The 26,325-nt window shown below is 36.9% G+C and overlaps 1 protein-coding gene across 2 annotated transcripts in view; it reads right to left on the minus strand.

Moving 5' to 3' along the window:
* Positions 1–26,325, minus strand: part of pibf1 (progesterone immunomodulatory binding factor 1) — a 56,624-nt gene that overhangs the window by 10,758 nt on the left and 19,541 nt on the right. For both annotated transcript variants that reach the window (XM_048196994.1, XM_048196992.1), the window contains 5 exons: positions 25,942–26,107; positions 21,202–21,352; positions 15,247–15,337; positions 15,026–15,128; positions 4,764–4,894 (listed from right to left, as the gene is read on the minus strand). In XM_048196994.1, the coding sequence (XP_048052951.1) occupies positions 4,764–4,894; positions 15,026–15,128; positions 15,247–15,337; positions 21,202–21,352; positions 25,942–26,107 (642 nt within the window). The remainder of the gene's footprint in view (positions 1–4,763; positions 4,895–15,025; positions 15,129–15,246; positions 15,338–21,201; positions 21,353–25,941; positions 26,108–26,325) is intronic.

Genomic DNA, 26,325 nt, shown 5'->3' on the forward strand with positions numbered 1-26,325 from the left:
TACAAAAAAAGAATTTTAGTGATATTTGGTGTCAGTTTATCAGGAAGTGACTATTTTGTTCTCTTTGATTCACTGGATTGAAACGGTGCTTTAATTTTAAAATATTTTATGCGATATTCCAATTTTGCACATAAGTTAAATTCACAACTTTGGATAGAAACATAGCTAGTGTCTTCTAATCAACCTTCCTCCATGAATTTAAAAGCCACTTGCGCCTCATGTGAAATGCACCGAAGGTCATAAAGATCCATTCAACAGAGCAATACCTCTTTGTCATACGTATCGCATGAGTAATGAGTGGTGACAAACATAGTGAGGTATTTATTTCTTAGTGTACTGCCTGGGAGACCATTTATACATAATTAACCACTGAGCTGTACACAAACACAATCTGTAGGGCCTGACAGAAGCAGTTAAGAAAAACAAAACTCTTCAAATAAAAGTAATGTGAAATTAAGCCGAACTGCATACACCTCACTGACTGCACAGCACCTGTTTGCACAGGACAGGCAACATCCAAAGACTAATCTCTCCATCACTTCAATATAGAAGTAAAGTTCTGAAATTTTCCACATGCAAGACTAGAAATGTGCCAATATACAGCGATAATGCGATATATAATGATAATGAACATGCACAATATTGTTATCGTAGGCACTTCATAATACCATGAATAGTTCCTTATTATGACGTTTTCGATTTTTAGAATGCATTTTAAGAATACTTTTCCATCGAATGGTTAAAAGGTTAAAATTTACAACATGAGCATGAGCAGCATGGCGGAACGAGTGAAGGAGACTCGCTGAATGAAAATCCACATTCACTTTCTGACAGTAGAGCTTTGTCCGAAATCACGTACTTAGTGGTGGAAACAGTACTAAAATATTGTACTTAAAGGTGGACTCAATAGAATTTCAAAAACACTGTTTGGAAGTTAGTCGGGCTGACACCAACAACAAACATCTAACCAATCAGCATTAGGGGGCGTATAACGGTCGAGGAGAGAGAACGAGCAAGAGGGAGATTTGAAAATAATAAGAAAAAAACCCCCTGCAAAACGAGAGAATGATAGATTTTCAAAAGTATATTACTGGAATGAAGGTTTATGACTGGGCAAGCGCATTAGGACCAGCATTTATATTAGAAAAGCTTTGAGAGAGCTAAGCGGGAAGGCCTAAAAACAGATACGACTGCTTTCATTCCTTCTCATGTGAGTACACTGGGTTTTGATTGTCTGGAGCTGCTGTGCTGTTGGCGACTAACAACGAACACTTGTTTGTATTTACTCTTGTGTACTGTACATTCATTTTTTGTGCTTCCTTGTCGTTTGTTCATCAACTGTGCTTTATTTTTCGTGAAGCATTTTGTTGTGTGTCAGCTGTGATAAACAGACATCTACTCGCATTGCGTGTTTAACAGTGGCCAGATAATGAGAGTTTTGCAGTTAAACTACTGCACACTGACGACCGCTAGTGAACGCGGTGTTTAGCGTCATTGGTAGTGCATTCGCTTCGCATGCCAGCAGAGGCCGGGCCGGGGTTCGAGACCGACTCGGAGCAGGGTGGTTAGGATTGGTGGGTGAGTTTTGGAGGCGAAGCAATGAAATGGGTTTGTTTGGGTTGATTTCAAATATCAACAATGTCCAACAGCGTTTTTCAAAATGTACTTACCACACCTTTAAGTAAAAGTATTGCTACTTAAGAAATTATTTACTTGAGTACAAGTTGAAGTACTGAAAAATAATCAGGGATGCAAACACATCAGTGCTGAAAAAGGTGAGAAAGACATCCCATATCCCAATTATGATGCATTATAATCCAGGATTCTGAAATGTTTTCTTATTTTAAAGACATGATGTTTCGCAAACCACTTTAGATATGCCCCTTCTAGAACCCCCTAGAACCCCCAGAAAGGTACTAAAGAGATCGTTAAAATAGACAACGTGGCTACAAAGAATCGACCATAATTTTATGAAGACACAAAAATACTTTTTGTACGCAAAAACAAAACAAAAATAATGACTTTATTCAACAATCTTGTCATTCTCCTTATGCAGTTGATGCAATAAACTAAACTAAACTAAACTAAACTATAAACTATACTTTGTAACTATACTAACAAAATAACATGTAATTTACTTGAGGTTCTGACAAAATGTTCTATTTAATGTTATAAATGAGTCCATTTATAAATGTCTAAAATGTTATAAATAAGTCTATTAATTTTAAATAAATTATGTAAAAAATCTGGACTTGTTTCGTCCAGAGTTTTTGAACAAATCTCTATCAAATACATTTTAACAGTCACTGGTCATGACCTACTGGCATAACAATGTAATAGATACCATTTTTATTTGAAACGTAACATTAGTTTCAAATGTCATTTACTCATTTTGTTCGCTGCTGCAACATCAGTGTTTATATCTGGCCAGGGTCTGCTAAAAATTGGCAGATGTGCTTCTTCGTTGCTAGGTGTTTTTTTCTTTTTCTTTTCACACTAGGGTTATTTACCCCACATTGTTATGTTTCTTGGGTCTGCACTATTCCCTTCAAAGCAAACAAACCAGCATTTAATATTCATATTGATTATGAGTTCAGTATGTTCGCTGAATCTGTGCAGATTGCCTAAACTTTGCTAGCAAATTGAGTGAACATAATTTGTGAAACATAACTTACCAAATTGCCAAGTGATTTGACATCATTACCCTCCAGTTGCTTTTTACCCACATTTACGGGTGTTCATTTCAAACTATGTCATTATGAAATTGCACAGAACTTGTGAACAGAAATTGCACAGAACTTGTATGTGCAAAAGCAAACTGTTTAATTACATTGTGGTTATATATATTATAGTACAGCTCAACTAAAGTTGTATTCGTTGGCAAAATGGTAATGTTAGTAGCATTATACAAGTTGTATTTGGAATAAAAATTATGTTTGATTCGGTGGAAATAACGCTAACAACGGTAAAATCAAAACAATTCAGCCATGCCAGGCTAATTAACAGTCCCAAGCTTTACATATTGATACTTATGCCAATTAAATTACGTTCATCATAATGCTACTTTACGAAATTTCACTTTTTCCAGGCGTGTTGCACGTGCGAAGCCAGGAGGTTTCTATTTTTACCCATAATGAGGTGATGTTAGCAATATGGAGTGTTAAACACCACTCTTGTGTAATTTTTATGTATGAGAAAGATTTGTCACTTTGTTTTTGGACCACAAAATCAAAAATGTAACCAAAGAAGTGTGTTTTTGGTTGTGAGGGAAAGATAACCTTGCTTCCCAAAGAACAGTATTAAATGAACAGTGGAGCGGAGAGATTTGTACTCACGCATTACATTAATGCATTCTCGAAATTTGTCATTAAAATAACCATAGAAAACTTAAATTAACTATCAAAATAAGGATAAAGTCATCTCTAATAGTTGCAATCAATTTTTTATTGGTTGGTTAAAATGAATGGAGAATATCTTGTGTTTTTCTGTGGCTGCTCGAGCCCTTAGGATTGGCACTTATGGTTTAATAAACAAGGCCCAGTTCGACGCTGGATTTGCAGATCGTTTGAAACTGAAAGATGGAGCGGTCCCAGCGACAAAAGACCCAGAGTGAGTGAGTCGGAACTGTAGGTGGTAGGTAAAACTGCATCAAATGTCTGTTTTGTTGGTAGTCGGCACGTAAGTGTAAACAACAGGAACGTATATTGAATCAAAAGTTATCCAGGGATAATGCGATGAGGTATTGTGTGTGATTAAATACATTTGTTTAGCTCACCATTGATAGCTACGCTACGCAAAAGCTGCGCATGCTCGTCACTCTTTAGCTTCACCCATGGCACGCCTCCAGGAGCTCGGCTATTTTCGGAAAGACTTTGAACAGCGTATCTGTCTTTTATAAATCTGATAAAACTAAAGATTCTTTGGAGATATTAAGGATTCTATACTACGCTACAGGTACTCAAGATTAACATGAGATTGGCAGAAAGTGTGTGAGTTATGTACCCTTTAAGTGTTCTTTTTGTTAAAAGTTATTAAACCTGTTAGGGAGGAAAACACTTTTTGTTACCTTAATTCAATACTGTGTACAATACAACATTTGTGATAAAAGCTTCAGCAATTATCGTTATATATGAAAATTGATGCCATCACATGCCTATGCAAGAACAGTCCCCCTGGCCAAAAGTAGCCTTATAATCATAGCTGAAAGATGCTGAAATTTAGAAGAGAAATTTACATATTTTTCACATTAACCCCAGGAGTATCTCTAAAGGAACTTACAGAGGAGAATGCCTGCTTTGCATATAGAGGTAGGAAAATATATCTGTCATTGATATGTGACAAGCCAAGAAAAACGAAAAAAAAAAAAAAAATAAAAAAAAAATAAAAGAAGAAAAAAAAGGAGGCATCCAGCCACCCATGAATGCACGCAAATGCACTCCTACTAAGAGGCTGACAGGTGGGTATGGCTCCTGACCTTTATGAGTCAGGTCTATTACCTTTGCTCCTCAATTAAATGGAATGTATTTAAGTTATTTCAGATATTGCCTACTGTCTTTCCTCGGTCAATACAAATGCATACTTTGTAACATATTTGCAGTCAGAAACCGTTGCAACTATTGTTACAAAACAAAGGCAATGCTTCTATAATGACTCCACCTATATCTTTTCAAAATAAAACCTTTGTAAAGATTTCAAATGGTGCTGGTTATTTATAAAAAAGGATGTATCCGTAAATCTGTGATGTTTATTTACTTCCTCTTTACCTCACTTCCTCTTCTAACTGTGTGAGACGGTCTTTCAGCGTGTGGATCTGAGTGTCTCTCTGTCGAACGGTCTCAATCAGGTAGCTGTGTGGCTGCTGGGCCTGCTGAAGAAGCTGGTTGGCTGCCTCCAACTAAAATAAAAAAATAAAAAAATTGTGTGAACTAATGATACTTTTTGTTATACATATTTTTACATGTTTTTAAATGCAATTCTTTGCAAATCTCAATATTAATATCTATATTTAATGCCGGAATTTACATTCAGAATTTATAATCACTGATTTTATTTTTCATTTTCTTTTAATACATAAAATATGTACACATGCATACATACCGCCCACTAGAAATGAACACTTTTATTCAGCAAGGATGCATTAAATTGACTGAATGTGACAGTAAAGATGTCTAAATTCTTACAAAAAATATATATTTCAAATAATTCTGTTCTTTTAAACTTTCAATTCATCAAAGAACCCTGAAAAAATGCATCATGATTTTCCACAAGAATAATAAGTGTCACAGCGCTTTTTAACAGAGATAATAATAATGCTGAATGTTTCTTGAGCAATCAGCATATTAGAATGATTTCTGAAGGATAATGTTGTACTGAAGACTGTGGTTTTGCCATCAAAGAAAAACTGTTTTCTTTGTGGTTTTGAACTGTAATAATATTTCACAATATTATTATATTCTTTATTACATTACATTAAAAATTGCACGGAAGTGTATAAACAGACTGCAAATATGATATAACATTTTTTTTTTAGGAATACATGGACTGCTTATGCTCATCAAAAGGACACATCTAAAGTACAGTCCTTTAAGCGATCAGTTATAATCCCATCTGCCATTACATTATTATGTCAAGCCATCAGTCAGTGACTGTCAAGAATGATAAGATATCGAGCATGAAACAGAAGATGACTTGTGGACCAGTTCACAGGTAAGATCTTGCTATCTCTGGGCTTCTGAGGCAGGGTGCGGTTCTTAAAGTCTGCATGCAATGTGAGGCTGCCGCTGTGTGGGTGGCTAAGTGAGCAATCTAAAGGAATTTTGTAAAGAAAACTTGGTTTTCATCTTCAGTGAATTACAACGACACAAGTGCCAATCAGTCATGTCTGCCATAGTAAAGGTCTGTTTGCTAAAAGCGGAGGCCAGGTTCATGGTAAACTCATTAACACTGCTCAACGTCTCTTCCAATTGGCTGAGGATAAGCTGGAGTGTGTGTCTGATAGGGCAAAGGAAAAGGGCGATCACTTCATTCCTACAAGGGATGAAACACGCGACTGAGAAACGTGATGAATGTAAACACGGCATAAGCGTACGGGCCAAATCCAGTAAATCAACACATTGATGTTTCAGGTGCTTTGTGAGAACACCAAGCATGACTGTTACGGTCTGCTATTATCTTGTTATGACAGATTTAAACGTCAATGAAAGGAAAAGCTCAGATGTTATGTCTAAGGAGCAAGTCTAATATATATAAAGTGCTTTTTTTGGGGGTAGTTTTGAAAGATGCAATTAAGTTTTCCTCCCTCTGGCCATTCCCTATAAGCCTGGTGTGCCAGACCAAACTGTAAGAACACCATTCGGCACTTCGTCTCAGCACCCTCCTAATAAGACAATGATAATTACCTTGTTGACAATGCATTATTACCCCCTTTTAAAAGAGTAGATCTATTCCTTTTGTTCATGAATCATTTTACTTCTGCCCAAGAACAGCATGTACCAAGGTTAAAATGTGGTGTAAAAGGGCAGAAAGGAACAAGTATAGACTTGTGATGCCTCTTTATTAAAAGCTAATCCAAACTAATCTTGACGACTATCTCTCTCATTGACAGGATTTACTGTATATATAATTTTTATATGTATTTACATAGACCTTTCTGTGGATACGATACAATTAAATGTAATCAAAGTTTCTACCAATCCAAGTACCAATGATTATTTTATTTTATTTTTTTGTCTTTCAGGGCATTGATGTGACATTATGCTTTGGATTGATCAAAAGGACTATGACTTTACAGTTTAAATACAGCATAATTGAGCTGCCTAATGTAGATATATGGTCCAGATGTACACCTCTGTACACCACATCAAATATTTTCTTTATTCTTTTTTTAATGTTTTTTTTTTAAAGTCTCTTATGCTCATAAAGGCTGCATTTATTTGATAAAATACAGTAAAACAGTAATTCTGTGACATATTATTACAAAATTATTAAATTTTTATTATTAAAATAAAATATTTTCTATTATAATATTATAAGCCAAAAAAAATGTATTTATTCCTCTGATGGCAAAGATGAATTTTCAGCAGCCATTACTCCAGTCTTCAGTGTCACATGATCCAAAAAGACTCCAAGCTTTTGAATCAAGGTATATAAACTTCTCTCATCATGGCAAAAATTTGAAAAACTAGAGAAAATAATTTTTTTGATTTTCTTGATTATTCAGATGTAGAGCAGACTTCAGCTGATGTTTGTTCAGGGTTTTTTCCCCCCAAACAACACAGTTATGGGAAAATATTTTGGCCATGTTTTTTGTCAAAATATGGGCTGATCAAGCTAGGAATTGCTTTGAACATTGCAATAAGGATGGGGGTTTAGTATTTGACCAGCATAAACAAAATTATAAATAATGTAATAATGTTTTTTAATGCCATTGTTCAACTAACAAGACCTTCTGAAGGTCAACCCATATGAACTATCATTAACAATACTGATTTAAGTAAACAATAAGCACCTTCATTCTGAGACATTTCAATGAAAGAAATGAGTCAATAAGATAGTCAGATATGGTTCCAGTAACTGAGTCATTTACTCACATATAAGACTATGCTGGTATTGCTGTATTTAACTTCCTAGCCCAACATCATATCCAAATGTTGTCTTTCCAAGAATCAGAGACCTGTCGACTAGGTAACTTCACTAACTCTAATTACATGGCAGAGTTATACAATAAAATTTACAGTAATTTTATTACTAATTCTTGCCAAAAAATTTATTGCATTAATGTGGAACTGAATCATGTCATTGTAATTGGAACGTAGATTTCATAAATGAATAGCTGCATGTCCCTATGAAGCAAAACATCCTAAAAAAATAATCTATAAAATACATCTTATTTTAGACTATATCAAGAACATCAGGACCAGATCAATTCTCTCTCTAAATAAATAACATATTCACTTTATGGTATATTACAATAGGGTAGCTATTCTAACCTACATCCTCCTCTATGCCCCCTTTTTGGTGTGAATTTGTCAGTTCTTGTGATTTGATTTATTTTTATGTTGTAGTTGTATAAATGTAAACAGGCTAAAGTGTTTTAATGGGTAATAAATAAGATCTCTCTAGTGTTTTCCATTGTAAACAGGGTAATTCAGTGCAAGTACATAGGGTCATCTTTATTACATTTTTTTTTATTGCAGCCTTGGTTTGAACAACAATTAGGAAAGAGAATCCTTGATGACAATACAATCTAATCTGTCGGTTTGGGTCAGCCTGATAAAATAAATAAAAGATTCTGCAATTGCAGTAATTCTGTTGTTAACTTATGTTCCAGTGAATTCTATGCATATTACCGTAATATACATTGATAACTGTTCACTAAGCACTATCATAGGCTATGTATTCTATCTAATAAGCAGCTGATATGCTTTAAATCACCTACTGAAACCAATTATGTGTTGACTAACTGATGACTAACAGCTTAAAATTGCAAGGGTTGGACTTTTTCAGCAGCTTCTGTACATTTTAAAGAGACATTCATAGAGTTTTTTTTTTTTTTTTTTTTTTTTTTCCATCACACCAACAGGGTGTTTAGTCAAAAAGTTAAATTATGGTCTCATCAGACCATAAAATCTGCCACATGCCAACTGAAGCAGAGATGTCACATGACAATGTTTTTCAATTTGCAAGTCAACACAATACTGTTTTACAAATTGGGCCTTCCAAATCATTTTAAGGGTGATGAATCTCATTATATTATACTTTATAGTCAATCAATTTAAATAATTTATAGAGATCTTATTGCACTTTAATTTTAAGGCATATTCAAGAGGCCAACAATAGGTGATAACATCTACAATGTAATTGATCAAACTTTTTTTCTACAACTCTAATATTTACCACAGCTGAGTAGAGGATCAATGTATGTAAAGCATGAAGTTGGACATTTTAGACGAAAGCTGATCCTAGAATGTTTCTGTTACAGTCTGTAGTACTTTCTGCTATTTTTGAAACCACATCACTGACCTTGTCAACCAATAAAAATTCTGCTGAAGTTACTGAATATCTGTAAAAGCAAACATAGTACAATGACGATTTAAAAAGAGAACTTAAAAAACAGAAAAAACACTGTGCCAAGTTAAATATAAATGCTGTTCTCTTTTCTATTTCTAACTGGTTCAATATTTCAAAATGTTTTTCAAACTCTAGGGAAATTTTTGTCTCACCATTTTAAGCAAAGACGGTTGATTGCGGTTTTGTTTGAGATCTGACCCTGAGCTTACCATAAAGACAAACGCAAATAGAACAGATCTTAAGTAAAAATGAAATCTGAAAGGCAGTTAGGACTAGAACACACTTTGTGTACCACGGTTTGCATTTAAACTAAACCTTTTCACTATAGCTTCAGAATTTCACCCAAAAATGTAAGTTCTGTTATCATTTACTTACTCTCATGTTGTTCCAAATGCATTCTTCCACACAAAAGACATTTCAATGAATTATAAATTTTTTTCAATGCTATTACAATGAACGGGGACTGAGGCTTTAGAGCTTCAAAAAGATGCAAAAAGAACAAAATATTTCAATATTTTTGTGAGAAATTGAAATTTGATAATGTCATTGATAATCTTCCACTCCAGTGAGATGTTAACCACTGCGAATGGATCGAGTAAACAGATTAGTCATATTTATGAACAAATCATATTCATGAACAAGTCATTTTCATGAACTAAATGAACAATGACTGAAAATATCCAACCTAAAATAAACAAATACTTCACAAATCAGAGTTCTCTCTCTACTTCTACTGACTACTTCTCTCATGAACATGCCAAAAGAAAACTAGGTGAATGTACAACATTTTCTGCTACTTCTATGGTGCTTTTACATCATTTTTCAAGCTTGACAGCATCAGTTCCCATTCACTCTCGCATTCCTGTTTTGATGCAAGTTTTTTAAGATTTCTCTTTTTGTGCTATATGGGTTTTGAACAACATGACGTGTATTCACAGATGGATGAAATCCAAAGAACACATTATTGAAACAAACTTAGTGACCTATGAGATAGAGCAAACAATTATTTATACCAACATGACCAAAGCAAGGTTATACTGAGGTTTTACAGTTCAAGCTTTTAATTTTGCTATCTTAATATTGGATATAATGTGTTCTAAGGGCAAGTCAAACCTCAAATCATAGTCTTTGTTGCTCTGCTCACTTAATTGACAGAAGTGCATGTGTAGTCCAATTAATAGAGACACTGTCTGTTCCCTGAATAATGAAGTCAAATAATAAATTTACTACAGGATCTAGAAAAAAATCTTATTTGTGATTAAACCAGAAAAACACAAAATAAATTACAAAGCTTGAGCTCCTAAACATTCATCCCAACCACTAAAGATAGATTCACAAATAACCTGCCTGAAAAAGGTTAGAGAGAAAAGTACTGCACCATGGTGCAACAGTACCCATGGTTTCAAGAGAGAAACTCATAAAACTCAGAGCTAAAATGGAAACAAACTCATTTAGAGGTCTTTAGAGACACGTGGAAAGACAGTATGTCCTGCTAAAAAAACAAAACAACCTCTAAAAGACACCAGGGCCGAGCATCTCTGCAAACTCATAGAAAATATCCAAAATAATCCAAGGTTTTTATTTAGTACAGTGGTTAGATTAAAAACTACGCAGACATCACCTGAACTGAATATTCCATGACAGTTTAGTAGTAATGACTTCATGAATTTCTTCACTGAGAAAATCGAAAGCATCAGAAATACAATTTTAAATGTGGGCTACAACCTTTGACAGCGGTTTATGATTCATCCTCAATTATCGCCCCTCAAGAACAATTGCAATGCTTTAAAACTATAGAAGAGCATGAAGACTAAACTTACTTACTGTTGGAACAGGAAGGGCCCATCCCCAAACTGTTCCCACAAAGTTGGGAGCATGAAATTGTCCAAAATTTCTTGGTATGCTGAAGCATTAAGAGTTCCTTTCACTGGAACTAAGGGGCCAAGCCCAACCCCTGAAAAACAACCCACACCATAATCCCCCTCCACCAAACTTTACACTTGGCATAATGCAGTCAGGAAAGTACCGTTCTCCTGGCAATCGCCAAACCCAGAGTCGTCCATTGGATTGCCAGACAGAGAAGCGTGATTTGTCACTCAAGAGAATAGAAGAGAACAGTTGACCGTGGAATATTTAGCATTGAGCAAATTTCACAAATGGACTTATTGCACAGGTGGCAACCTATCACGGTACCATGCTTGAATTCACTGAGCTCCTGAAAGCGACCCCTTCTTTCACAAATGTTTGTAGAAGCAGTCTGCATGCCTAGGTGCTTGATTTTATACACCTGTGGCCATGAAACTGGAACACCTGAATTCAATGATTTGGACAGGTGTCCCAATACTTTTGGCAATATAGTGTGTGTATATACACACATCTTAATACATGGTTGTTTAAAGGTGCCCTAGACTGTAAAATTGAATTTACCTTGGCATAGTTGAATAATAAGAGTTCTGTATAAAAATGACATATAGTGAGTCTCAAACACCATTGTTTCATACTTCATATGTAAATCTTGTGCGTGAAAAACACTATAGAAAAACAGGCTAATCTCAACATAACACCGACTGTGACGCAACAGTCGGGATCATTAATATGTACACCCCCAACTTTGCATATGCAAAGCCAGCCCATGTTCTAGGCATTAGACAAGCCAGTATTAACATCTGGAAATGCACAGTCAGAAGTTATGCAGGTATTGAATCATAAGAATCATCAGAAGTTATGCAGGTATTGTGAAGCAAGCAAGGACAATTGCGAAAAATGGCAGATGGAGTGATAATAACTGTTCATGATGCATGATATTATGATATATTTAGTGATGTTTGTAAATTGTCTTTCTAAATGTTTTGTTAGCATGTTGCTAATGTACTGTTAAATGTGGTTAAAGTTACCATTGTTTCTTACTGTATTCACGGAGACCAGAGCAATGTCGTTATTTTCATTTTTAAACACTTGCAGTCTGGATAATTCATAAACGCATCTTCATTCTTTATAAATCTCTCCAAAAGTGTAGCTTTAGCCAAGTTAGCGCAGCATGGGCTACTATCAAACTTATTCAGAATCAAAGCCCCGGGGCCAGCTGTGTGCCAGTGCATCCATGCTGAGGGTCCCTTCGGTCAGGTAATAAAACCACTGGCAGTGAGTGGACTCCTGGGAGGCAACAGGTCCTGTGCGTCCCCGAATCGGCTCCAAATCAGCTGGACCACCTGGGGGTGGAGTCTCCATTCCCCCGGGAGCGTGAGCTGTCGCGAGAGTGCGTCGGCTGCACGATTGAGCTTGCCCGGGATATAAATGGCGCACCGCAGCCGGTGGTGGAGGATCTGTTGTGACAACAACATGCCTGGACACTTGTATTAGGGGCACTCCAGCCCGCAGAAAAGCAAGGTCCAACCACGGGCTGACTGTATGGTGCCATGCCCACCTCGAGACTCAGCTGTGTAGCCAGTGCTGAAGCGGTCTCATATGCAGTAATCCGAGGGGCGTGACCGTGGCTACGGATGCCATATGCCCTAGGAGCCACTGAAATTGTTTCAGTGGAACCGCTGTCTCCCACCTCAATGTATTCATGCAGTTCAGCACCGCTCGTTAGTGAGACGCGCCATCATACTAACCAAGTCCATCTCCACACTGAAAAAAGAGGTGCTCTGCGCAGAGAAGAGTTTGCTCTTTTCCGAGCTGACCCAAAACCTGAGATGGCTGAGGTGCCTGAGCACCAGGTCCCTGTGTTCGCATAACTGATCGAGAGTGAGCTAGAAAAGGTCAGTCATCAAGATTCAAGATGCGAATGCCTGAGGGGTAAGGGCAGCCTCCGCGGCCTTGATAAGACATGGGGAGACAGGGACAGCCTAAATGGGGAGGAGCTTGTACTGGTATGCTCGACCCTTGAAACAGAACGAAAAAACTGTCTGTGTCGAGGTGAAACAAGAGTACGTGTCCTTCAGGTCAATCGCTGCAAACCAATTATGGGGTGAACACATATGATGATGCATTCCTGCGTGAGCAACTTGAATGGGAGCTTATAAAGGGCCTGATTCAAGACACGCAGATCCCAGATTGGCCCTAACCCACTGCTAACTTGGGTACGATGAAGGACGCTTGCTGTAAAATCCTTCATCTCGGCTGGAGGGACAGGCTCTATTGCGTCCTTCGCCAGCAGGAACGCAATCTCCACTCACAGGACAGGGGCGTCCTTGTCTGCCATGAGGCAAACAGGACACCGCTGAACCTGGGAGACCGCCTGGCGAACTGAATCGCATAGCCAAGTCTGACTGTCCGAATGGGCCAGCGGGACAGGCTGGGAAGCTCTAGGGAGGCTCCCAAGGCCTAAGGTCCCAAGGTCCCAAGGGGACACAGATGTACCCGCGGGGGCAGCAAGGGTGCTTGGGCCTAACCCGGGAAGCACATCGTCCCGAAGTAGAGGCAGTGAGTGTGGTGCACTTACCTGGCTCTGTGGGTCCCGTGAGGGACGAGCTAGGAGGTGTGAGGAAGCAGCGCATCCTCTAACGCACACTCCATGTCTGTGGCGAAAGAACAGGGGCTGGGAAGGAGGAAGCAGCGCAAATCTTTGAACAGATTTTGGCACTAATGTGCCTATATACTGCCAAAGATCTTCATGCACTTCCGGGAAGAAAGGCATGGGGGCGGGGCGGGGAGAGGCGATCTTTCGCGTCACGCTTCACCAGTCGTGATCACTCAGAGCGAGTCTGAGCTCGTGACAGCCCGGGAAAGCATGGCTGTCAACTCTGAATCCGATTCAGCATGAGCAAACACCGCAGAAGAGGGAAGCTCAGCTTCATCTTCCTCTCCAGAGAACGATAGCCCTCTCACCGATGCATCTATCGACATCTGAACCTAATCCGGATTGCCCAACGACGCGCTGTGTTGCCGCGGCGACGCGCTGTGTTGCCGCGGCAACACATGCTGTGAGCAGGCAGCTCACCGGCACATGACACGCTGAGGAGCGGGAGATTCACGGGGGTTTTCCCGGCAGAAAGCTTGTGAAAGCTGCAAGCAAAATAGCAATTATAATTGCTGTTTTTGGATTGTTCTCCTGATAGCAATTAAAATTGCTGTTATTTGCTCAGAAATTTACTCTCTAAGTGGGAACATGCATTTTCAGTAAAGCTGCTTCAATTGTATGTTTTTGAAAATCGTTATACAAATAAATGTGAATTAAATTCATAAATTGCCTCTCATAATCCTATTTTAACAGCTTTTTTTCCCACTAAATAGCCCTTTAAAACAACAGGTACACAAAACACACACACACACGCACATATATATGCACTCCGGTTTGCGATGAGTGGTTCTTTTCCTACAAGTTGTGCATTAAGGCTGTGTTCACACTTGTAGTTCGGTTTGTTTGGTTTGTTTGGTCCGGACCAAAAAAAACAAACAAACAACAACAACAACATTTAATCATGGTCCGCTTAGCTTTCACATTCACATTTTTTAACACTGAACCTAAAGATACTGAACCTAAAGGCATAGGGATATGTTCAAAACCTGATTGGGTTTTTATGATGTGTATTTCGTGACAGAACTTACATCTCATCACATCTTGTGACATCATGTCCTGTTTTTGGTTTGTTTACATGTCTTTGATCCGTGTTGCATTCATATTTCATTTGAACCACACCAGAGTTCGTTTGGAAGTGGACCATCTTTTCAGCAGCCTCAATTGGCTTGTTTGGTGTGCACCAGGGTTTGGACAGTAGTGTTCACACAGTAGCATTCACACTTATTCAAATGAACAACACTAACAGAGCAATCCTGCCAAGTGTGAACACTCTCTAAAATGTATTAATGCGCAGCTATCCGTGGATTATCCCTTACACACTCAAACACATACAAAAATGCTTTCTACTACCAACTTCTTTACTCCTACCCACCCAGATACTGTATGTGTACATGTGTGTCTATGCATTCTTGTCAAAAGACTGAAACGCAGCACCTCTTCAGAGATCTGGCTGCTGTGTGCCGTCTGTCTTTCCAGGTCTCTCCTAAGCAGCGTGTTCTGTTTCTCCAGCTGCAGAACCCTGCGTGCCAAGTGAACACTACACACACACACACATTCAGAAACCTATGATTAGAGTCACGCAGACATAAAAACAGTCAGTAAACAAAAAGATGAGCTTCTGGTTTTCAAAGATGAGTGACCTCCTCAAACTTCACCTTTGCTTCAGTCTTCTCTTGGCAGTTGTTGGAATGTTTGCACCATAACCATATGAAAACAGCACCCTCTCTGCCTCATCTTCATTTTCAACTACAAAAAAAGGAGGAAAAAAATTGTTTAAGAGCATGTCTAGACCACCCAACTAGCATCGTGGTCAGAAGGGAGAGCACTAATAGGACTATAAACAGTAAATCTATTGTAAATCTTCTTACAATACATACTGTGTAGGAAAGTTTATGTAGACATGAAAAACGGTGAAGTAGTGTTTAAACAGATAAAGGTGAGAATGAGGCTGAGACTCATGAGCAAGTTTTTATAACCAATTGAACAAGAACATAAAGGTCAAAAACAAACAAGAATAATCAAAATAAAGAAAAATCTTGTGCCAAGTTTCTAGAAATGTACTCTTTGTATTCAAAGTTGGTTTCAAAAAACCTTTTACACAATTTCCAATAAAATAAAATAAATAAATAAATGAATGACATGATTAAAATGTCATGTGCTGTAAACATCAGGCATAGTGTCTTAATTGTTATTCTTTAAAAATATTTTTAAGGTTAAAAGTTGCTTACCCACATAATAAAAGGAATCAAACACAACATTACACACTTTTATAAAGTTGTACCAGGCAGGAATCAAACCCACAATCTTTAGATCACATGCTTGTTGCTTATAGGGTTAGTTCACCCAAAAATGAAAATTCTGTCATTTATTACTTACCCTCATGCCGTTTCACATAAGATATTTTAGTTGAAATCCGATGGCTCCGTGAGGCCTTCATAGGGAGCAATGACATTTCCTCTCTCAAGATCCATAAAAACACATCTAAATCAGTTCATGTCAGTACAGTGGTTCGATATTAATATTATAAAGCGCCGAGAATATTTTTGGTGTGCCAAAAAAAATAAAAAAATAACGACTTATATAGTGATGGCCGATTTCAAAACACTGCTTCAGGAGGATTTGGAGCACAATGAATCAGTGTATCGAATCATGATTCGGATCGCATGTCAAACTGCCAAACGGCTGAAATCACATGACTTTGGCGCTCCGAACAACAGATTCGACACGCCGATTCATTTATGCTCCGATGCTTCCAGAAGCAGTGTTTTGAAATCGGCCATAACTATACAAGTCGTTATTTTGTTTTTTTTGGCGCACCAAAAATATTCTCGTCGCTTTATAATATTAATATTGAACCACTGTATACAGGTCTTCACGGGTCTAAAAATTCATACCCGAACCCGAAGAGACCCGTAAATGTGCTAAACGGAACCGACCCGGGCCCGTCTATTATTTGAAAGTTGGACCCGGGCCCATGCAGAACTGAGAAATTCCATAAATGTACTACCCGGAACCAACGCGGACCCGTCTATTATTTGAAAGCTGGACCCGAACCCGGCCAGGAAGACACAGACCCGACTGGACCCGATCGGCACATAGGTCTACCACTGTACTCACATGAACTGATTTAGATGTGTTTTTAGTACATTTACGGATCTTGAGAGAGGAAATGTCTTTGCTCCCTATGAAGGCCTCACAGAGCTATCGGATTTCAACAAAAATATCTTAATTTGTGTTCTGAAGATTAACGAAGGTCATGGGTGTGGAAAGGCATGAGGGTGAGTAATAAATGACAGAATTTTCATTTTTGGGTGAACTAACCCTTTAATGCTGTGCCCCACTTTGAAGACACGCTTTCACCCAGCTGCGGTTTCAGTAGTTCAGTTGAGAATGAACTCAAAATGAAGATTTTGTAAATAAATAGACCACATGTTAGATTTATTAAGTTCAGATTAAATAATTCTCAGAAAGACACAATGTCTTTTGCACCATTTCGGGCCACAGTAGCTCTTGCGGTCTGGGCATGTTTCACAAAGAAGTCAAACGACCTGAAAGGTTTGGTGTGTAACGTCTGGACCAATCAGCCACACAATTATTCATTGTATTTAATGAATTACCCATAAACTCACTCTCACTATCAAAGTTCTCTGAACTCATCCCCCTAAAACTGTAACCAGCATCCCAATGTTGCTAGCACACAGGCCAACCTAGGTGTCCTGTTACAGTTATATGGTACTTTTATGATCCAGAAGAATTCTGGAGAGACTAGTGACTCATTCTTCCTGAGAAGGACAAATAAACTCTCTTAATCCTATGTATTCTCTATATAACCACTTGGGAAATGTATAAGCATGTATCCAATTTTCCCATCTCATGACTTTCCTTTTATAGGCTTTATTCTATGTATTAATTCTCTCTTTTGAACTATTTTGGTATTAATGTTCCATAGTTGCAAATGTATAGTTAACTGAGATCACATGGGCAGCATGTTTGGTATCTACGGACTCCAACTTTAATTTCCTATTTGGTAATTTATGTTACATGTTACTAACTCTGTGACATGTTAGAATTATAGGAAGCTAGAAGGTTATTCTCTCATTCATCCAATCCAGTGTCTTATGCTAATATCTTGCTACAGAACAAAGACTCGTAAAACTTCCCTCTGAAAAGGGAACTCCTTATTGGCTCAGACACCTCAAGAGGGTGTGACATCTTCACCCCTTATATTCACTGATCACAAGGAACCCCTGCTCTTCCTGCGCGTCCTCCTCTTCTTTTCTTTTACTGACAAATGCTGACGTCAAGATGACGCTTTAAGAAGTTAGAAGTTAGAATTCAACTTGGAGAGACATGCAAGTATCAAACTTAGTCTCATTATCAGATACATTGAGTATCCTTACCCCTTTGAAAGAAGGGCCTGTTAAAACTAAACTGATGGTTTGCTCAAGGCTGTTGATCTGCTGAAATGTACAACCATGCTGTAACCTCTTGCTTCCTGTACTCTGCTTTAGCCCTCTCTCTCTTGGTAAACTGTATGCATGTATGTGTGTGAATGTTAGAGTAGTTTAAGTGTTTAGTCTAGTTAATAAAGTCTTGTTCATGTCACACGTAAGGTTGTCCATGTTTTGCGCTCATATACGGGAGTCCCTATTCATGTCGGTCCTGACTACAGGCTTTTAGTAGAATAAGATTGTTATTTCCCATAACCTGGAAATGAACATTTCTTAGAATTAATAAACAATTAACACTGTGTGTTCATTGAACAACAGGTTAATTGATTGTAATATTAATTTTATTACATTAAGTTAATTTTATTAACTGATTAAAATATTAATAATTAATTATAACTAGTTATGATTAATTATTCATATTTATTTTGAGCTAATTTGCTACAGGTGCTTGTTGCTTCACAGTACGGCACTAGTTGACGCATGTTCAACAGGCTGCTGAGCAGTTTCCAAGGCAAGAACGAGTATACAAAAGCATTACTTAGCATTTTAACCGATTAGCATGCTAAGCTAACTTAACTGCTAATGTAGCTTATGATTAATCCGATAGCTGAAGAGCGACATTAGAAAGAATGGCAACTGGTAGCATGTTAAACAATTAGCATTCTAATCTAACTAGCATAAGACAACAAACACAGGCACATCAAATTCAGAGAGGTATTTCTCAGGAATGGTAGCGAATATCAAAAATTAGTTCAGTCATTTCTGTGCGGCTCAGTTCAAAGATCATCTGAATGCTTCAGTTTGGATCCAGCCTTTTAAGAACACCTCAGATGACCAACACCTTTGAAGACGACAGCGCCAACTCCTGCAAGGACTTCAGAAGATGCAACATCTGGATCAACATGCACATTCCCAAATTTCTATATATCCTAATTATTGTTAATATGTAATTAATCTTTCCAGGAGCTCATTGCTTCTACCTTCAATTAAATTGCTAAAAATGATTGTAAATTAATTGCCTAAATTATTACATTATTAGCTAAATGCATTCTCTAAATTGTAATGTTGACATTCTCTGTAAAGCTGCTTTGAAACGATATGTATTGTGAAAAGTGATATAAAAATAATTGTGAATTTAATTGAATCATCTGATCAGATTTTAAACAAAATTGGACTAAATTTGTAGAAGCCGCGAAAAAACTGTTCTTCATTTGCTTCAAAATGGCAGACATACAAAATGATAGGAAATGAAAAATGACATACAGTATCATCCGAATCAGCCAAGGAATGTAATCACACAGAGAAAACAAAATTTGGACAATGTTTCTGAAAGTTATGTGTTTTCGCAAAAAAACAAACAAACAAAAAAAAAACCCTAATATCTCTGGAACATTAGGTTGGTCTTAGAGACCCCAAAGTTGGTCAGATTACTATTCATTATCATCACTACAAGTGTGCCAACTTTCATAATTTTCCTATTTTCCGTTCATAGGGCTGCCATTGACTACGAATGGGGAAGGATAATAAAGATTTACTAACAGCTGCAATAGGGGCTTAGCCCCTAATAATAATAATAATAATAAATTTCTATTCCAATCTACTTACTTTTATTCTTCATTATGATTAAGACCATGATGTTCTTTTTACATTATGGCCTATATATCAAAGTTAAACTTAATTGATTCTATTGTTGGAACTATCGCTGCTCTATCCCGTGAACATGTCGAATCTGCCGATGTAATACAACTGTTTGTAAAACTGTGCTAAAGCGAGTCTGAAAGAGAGAAAGCGAGAGGGGGGCAAATCCATAGCTAGAGGCTTTTGCCTTCATTGGTAAAAAAAAAAAAAAAACTAGCCAATCACCATCAAGTATTTGACTTTCCGCAGTTAGCGTGTCGAGAAAAAGAATCTAGCCTCCAATCATCATTTTGAACCAGTCATCGTAAAGATGTAATTTGCGTGATGATAGTTTGAACTGCTCCCTCTGATAATCTAGCAACTATGCTAATTATGGAGGGTAGAGAATATTTAATCACCATTAAATTTACAAAGCTGTCATTCAAGCAGCAATTACAAATTAAAAATAAATGAAGACCCCACACACCTAAGCTAGGCTACATCAATCATCTTCACTAAACGGCCAAACGTGCCCTTTTTAAAAGGACATTTAAATAGACAGCAGGATGGGAGTTTTTTCCTTCAGGTAATAAGTGAGTGAAATTATATTTACATTGTCTTCTTGTATATGTGTAATGTAATTTTCTTTATTTTTTATTTTAATTAAAGCAGGTAAGCAAAAACAAACAAACAAACAATCAAAAATCTTTGGGATAGGATCCTCAGACCTCAACAATTTAGCCTGCTGCCTCTATTTTAAAAAAACACCAGCCGCCATTGGTAGTCTCAATGTGCTCCTGCGTCAAAAATGCTGTTTTGAACTAAACCGCCATTGCGCCAATTAAGAAATCCAGACAAAAAATGCCATTGACCCATAAACTACAGTTACGGACAATTAAAAATAAATAAATAAAACCAAGTTTAAATTGACAACTGTGATAAGGAACTGTATTCGGTATCAACTTGATCACTAGGCATTCTTTTTAATGTTTGATCTATGCAGATTTGATGATGTTAAAAACCTGTTGTTAACTTGTTGGAATTAAAAACCTGTTGTTAACCTGAGGGATTTTAAAACCTGGCTAGGCCAGCCTTTTGCATCACCTCAGCTCAGTGTCAGCATATTCACTGACGTTTAGAAGAGGGTTGTTTAAGGACAAGGCCCTAAGGCCATTTTTTCAAACCATAATAAGGTCTGATGTAGTATGGCATTTTGAACATGCAATAAGCAGTGGAAAAACAGACATGCAGTGTATTTAACATTCTTTAGATTTTTAAACTATTACAACATTGCTTACATGTGTTTTTGTAGCAGAACTGTTTCATGGGTATTCATAAAGCAGAATCTTCATCAGCACAAATTTTACCACCTTTGACGACTTTACAGAATCATATATGCAGAAATAAGACCCTCATGTCAGAATTTAAGGAAAATTTGGCCTCACAGACCATTTAATTTCCATGTGCAACCTTTGCTAATGTGCTGGTCTTATGTTATCTTTGGTCTTCATTTGCAATGACTGAATCAGTATCCTTTCTTACTCTCTGCAGCCTGCATGGTAACATCGTCCAGCTCCTTTTCCAATCGCTCGTATGTCTCCAGTCGTGCTTGTTGTTCAGAATTCTGGGCTTGCAGTTCGGTGATGCGTTTGTCTGATGATGTCTGAAGCCCGTAAAACTCTTTTGTTAGAACCTGCATCAACAGATGAAGAGAAGGACAAAGATATAACGACAGAACTTGAGTAACAAGGGTGGTGTCATATCATGTTCAAATAGGCTTTATGATGCTGACAAATATGTACAATCCCTATTTTATGAGGCCGGTATAGGTTCAACCCTGGTCTGGTGTCTGAATGAGTTAAGAGTCAGTATGGAGCTCATTACAAGAATTATGTATTCAATATATGACATTGGAACAAATCAAATACTTAATACTATTTTCTCACTGTGGGACAAGTAAGGAGAAATGTTGAAAAACGGACTGGCCTTTGAATTGGGATTCACAATGCTGAGCTTTAAAATGACAAAAATGCACCATTAAAGTAGTCCATATGACTTGTTAATGGCTTAACCAGCCACGGCTCGTCTGTATGGGCACCAGATTGTTCATTCAAACATAGACTTCTATATATAATGACTTAATAATATATTATAAATGTTTTCAACATTCTGCAACAAATATTTTTTGGATTGTCTAGACTATTTTAAGTCTTAAAGTGAGCAGGATATATTAAAATATAGCGCATGGATTCGGCAGGCATGTATTCATGATATTGTGAAGTGGGGCAGCTGGTCACGGAGCCTTCCCCAGCTCTACAGCGTCCCACATACATGTAAATCTGTGGTGAAAAATGGAACTGCAGCGCTCTCTCATAGAGAGGCATTGGGGCAGATTTCTTCCTGCCCCACTTATTTTTTACATTAGGTAAACACGGTATCTGACGACATCAGTCCGCTTCAGATGTGTGTCTGAATCAGGTCAGTAACTAGTTGGCATGTCTGTGATCCTGTGTGGAGTAGCGTATCAAATTAATGAGTATAAACCCTTTAGTTTAAATGTGCTCATGTGAATAGCTTTTATATACAATAGTTCTGTTGTGTGTGTTTTATGTTTGTTCTAAGAATAGATGTGACTTTTTTCCTCACTGGAATTCCTACATAACTTGCAATATTCTAAAACAACATTCGGACGCAATAAATAGGTCTACTGCATAAAGGCAATTCTAAGATGGCATACTATACTAAAGTCTGCCAATCATCATTAGAGCGCCACCCTCAGGGTAATAATGTAAGAACATCAGAATTCTGCCAAAAGTGTCTGATGTGTTCAGCGATTAGAATATAAAGCTAACAAAATGTTTATTATAAACTAGCGCTAAAACCCAGAATCTGCCCTACCTAAATTTATGGCCAGGAGCCACTACTGGGCTTAACATAAATGTCAGTCTGTTCCTCATATGATATAAGCTGATAATTATTTTTTATGTAATGCTATAAAATGCCATGTAACACTCCGCTTCCTGTCCTCTCTCCAGCTACATTGTCAGAATAAAGGTAAAAAAATGCCCCAAAAAATTAAAAAACAATATCTCTTATATTTCCATTATAAACGTACAGTATAAAATATGGATATTCATGTTGAGATTCAAATACTATAAAGATTATATTTTACAGGGTTATTAAATTATGAATGTTTTTAAAGAATAATTATGAGTGAGTAAGTGTAGGGCTGCACAACGATTAATCGCGATTAATCGTTTGCAAAATAAAAGTCTGTGTTAATGTAATATATGTGTGTGTTCTATGTATATTAATTTTATATATATATATATATATATATATATATATATATATATATATATATATATATATATATATATATATATATATACATGCATATACATGTATAAATTAAAAAAATATATACATGTATAAATAAATATACATATTTATATATATTTTAGATTACATATAAATATAAATATTTTATATATAAATATAATTTTTTTTCTTAAATATATCAATGTATGTGCATGTATTTATATATACATAATTAATATACACAGAACACACACATATATTACGTAAACACAGACTTTTATTTTGCAAACGATTAATCGCGATTAATTGTTGTGCAACCCTAAGTAAGTGGATGATTTTTTTTTTTTTTTTATAAAATGTATTATACTGGTTGAAACTATCTTCATATCCTGATAGCAATCAATAACAGAAGTGGTCTAAATATTAAAAAAAATTACTTATTATCTTCTGTGGAAGTCTCAGGACCAAAAAAAAAGTTTGCATTCGGTCCAAATTAATTTGCAGCAGTCAGGTGGTACAAGTCCGACTTGTAGTTAACATTTGTTATTATTGTAATGTTATGTGCTTTGAAACATTAGGTAATTAATCTCTTGTGACGCTTTGCAGACTCTGCTCTGGCTGTGTGTGTTCATGTGTTTTGGAGGCATGACTTTGGAGAGCACTTTAAAAGAAAGGGGGTGGGATCTAATGCTTTCCATTCTTGCTTACTATTGCTAGCCTTTAAATATTTGTAATTTTTTGTTAAAGTTTTATGTTAAAAATTATTTTGATAATTATATATCCAACACTGACTGATACTAATAAATAGTTGTATAGCTTAAAGGTGATAGAGAGGATTTTTTCGTTGACTGAGAATCCAAAGACTGTTACTGAGTTTTTGAAATGAGCGCATGCGTAAGAACAACCCCCCTCCTTCACAGTTCATTTTGAGGGAACGCCTCCCAAAACTCGTGCACGAGTATTGGAACACGAGTGTTTACCACCGGCATTCGCTGTGTCGTGTTAGTGGATTCATTATGTTGGACTCACCGCAGGTAACTCATAATCTGCAGTTGTTATTCCTGTCTCCGGACAAAAACACTGCATGCGGCGCCTGTGGAGTGTGGAAAGTTACTGGAGCGCGCAGCCGCGCACGTCTCTCACAAGGAACATCACGGCAGTGATTGACAAGCCAGAGGGCCAATCCGCGCACGTCTCTCACAAGGAACGTCACGGCAGTGATTGACAAGCCAGAGGGCCAATCGTTTATGCGATGATCGCGTAAACGATTGGCTGATGTTTTTAAGGCCCTACCTCGTACACAGATGATGTATATTAATATTATTCCTTTCAGTGCACCTAATAAATAGTCTTGGTAACACTTTACTTGATGGGGTGTGCATAAGACTGATATGACACCTTCATAATCTTGACATGACACGTGTCATGAATATGAAGGAGGTTTTATGCATGTTTATGACAACTGTCATTGAGTGTCATTCACTCAATTATGTCATTTTTAATGCAAAGATGACATTGTTTGAGATTTCTTTGTTACGACAACTTGACATAAACCAACACATCATAACCTGTCAGTGTCTTTGTCATGACAACTTGACATTAGCAAAACATCATAACCTGTCATAAACATGACATAGCAGATTAATTATCAAACTTAAAAAAAACTACTTAGCTTTATGGGTTAACATTACATTACATTATTTTGGTAACATTTCAGTATAGGGAACACATATATAAACGATATGACATTTCCCTCAATAAACTCTTAATTTACTGCTTATTATAGTTAATTGTTAGGTTTAGGTATTGGGTAGGATTAAGAATGTAGAATAAGATCATGCAGAATAAGGCATTGATATGTGCTTAATAATTATTAATAAATAGTCAATATTTTAGCCATATGAATGCTAATAGTAATAAGCAACTAGTTAAAAGACCCTAAAATAAAGTGTTACCATTATTTTATAACTGTCATCTTTTTTACGAAATTTGAAATTGTCTATTATCTGACCTTCTGTTGGAGGAAACTTATAAAAAAAACAACAACATGAAATGAAAAATAGTCATGACGCTGTTATAAAATTATTTGTCAGAGTATTGTCACTTAATGACATTTTAATGACAAGTTCAATTTTTGCCACTGTACTTGAGCTCAAGATACATATTAATGACACTATTATAATGGCCTCATGACAGCCAATGTTAAAACCAACGACATGACAGTTTAATGTAATGTTAACCCATTAAGCTAAATGATGTCAAGTTGTCATGACAAAGACACTGACAGGTTATGATGTGTTGGTTTATGTCAAGTTGTCATAACTCGGACATCTCAAACAATGTCATCTTTGCATTAAAAATTACATAATTGAGTGAATGACACTTAATGACAGTTGTCATAAACATGCATTAAACCTCCTTCATATTCATGACATGTGTCATGTCATGATTATGAAGGTGTCATGTCAGTCTTATGCACACCCCTTCAAGTAAAGTGTTACCATAGTCTTTTATCAGTTAGTAAAGACAGTTTCAAGTAATATTGCAAAATTGTATAAAACAAAACATCCTCTTTAGCACCTTTAAGAAGAGTTGGGAGAATTGGACATCAGTCATATGGACCTCTTTTATGGTACATATATGATACTTTTAATACAGCTTTTCTGTCATTTTGGAGCTTGACAGCCCAGATCCCATTTACTTCAGTCAGTAAATTCTCTTTTCGTGTTCCTGGAAAAATGAAAGTCATGCGGGTTGTAAATGACATGAAGGTGTTGTAATGATGACAGAATGTTAAAATATTCCTTTAAGGAGTTAACCGCTTGAACTACTAAGCAATTAACAGGTTTTGACTTGCAGTGAGGCTAAAAGAAATCATTTGTTCAAGTTTTTATGTGCATGGCATTTTTGCCATCCAGATTTAATCAAAATGAAACATTTATTTATTTTACAGAGCCTTGCCTCCAGTTTTTTCTGGTGTTTCTCACACTCAATTTGACAAAGGCTGAGGGTCCTGGCTGTTTCCTCCTGGACCATCTGGGAACGCTCCAACTCAAACTTTTTCAGCTTCACCTGGTTAAGCAGTTCTGCCACCCTGCTGTCTGAGCCCAGCTGCAGCTGCCTGAACCTGGACACAAGCACAAAGACAGGATATAAGGACATCTGCATTCACTCTTTCTACACATCAGTGAAAACAGATAGAGCAACAATTCTGCTAAATTATCCCATGCAAAGTTATTTTGAAATCAAAATGACACATATGTGACCCGTGCTGGCAAAATGAGTCGCACAGGCTAATTTCGAGCTACAGGCAAAACAAGTGAAAAATGTCAATTTTGGACGAAA

The sequence above is a fragment of the Megalobrama amblycephala genome, linkage group LG7 (assembly GCF_018812025.1).
Source record: "Megalobrama amblycephala isolate DHTTF-2021 linkage group LG7, ASM1881202v1, whole genome shotgun sequence".
Taxonomy (NCBI): domain Eukaryota; kingdom Metazoa; phylum Chordata; class Actinopteri; order Cypriniformes; family Xenocyprididae; genus Megalobrama; species Megalobrama amblycephala.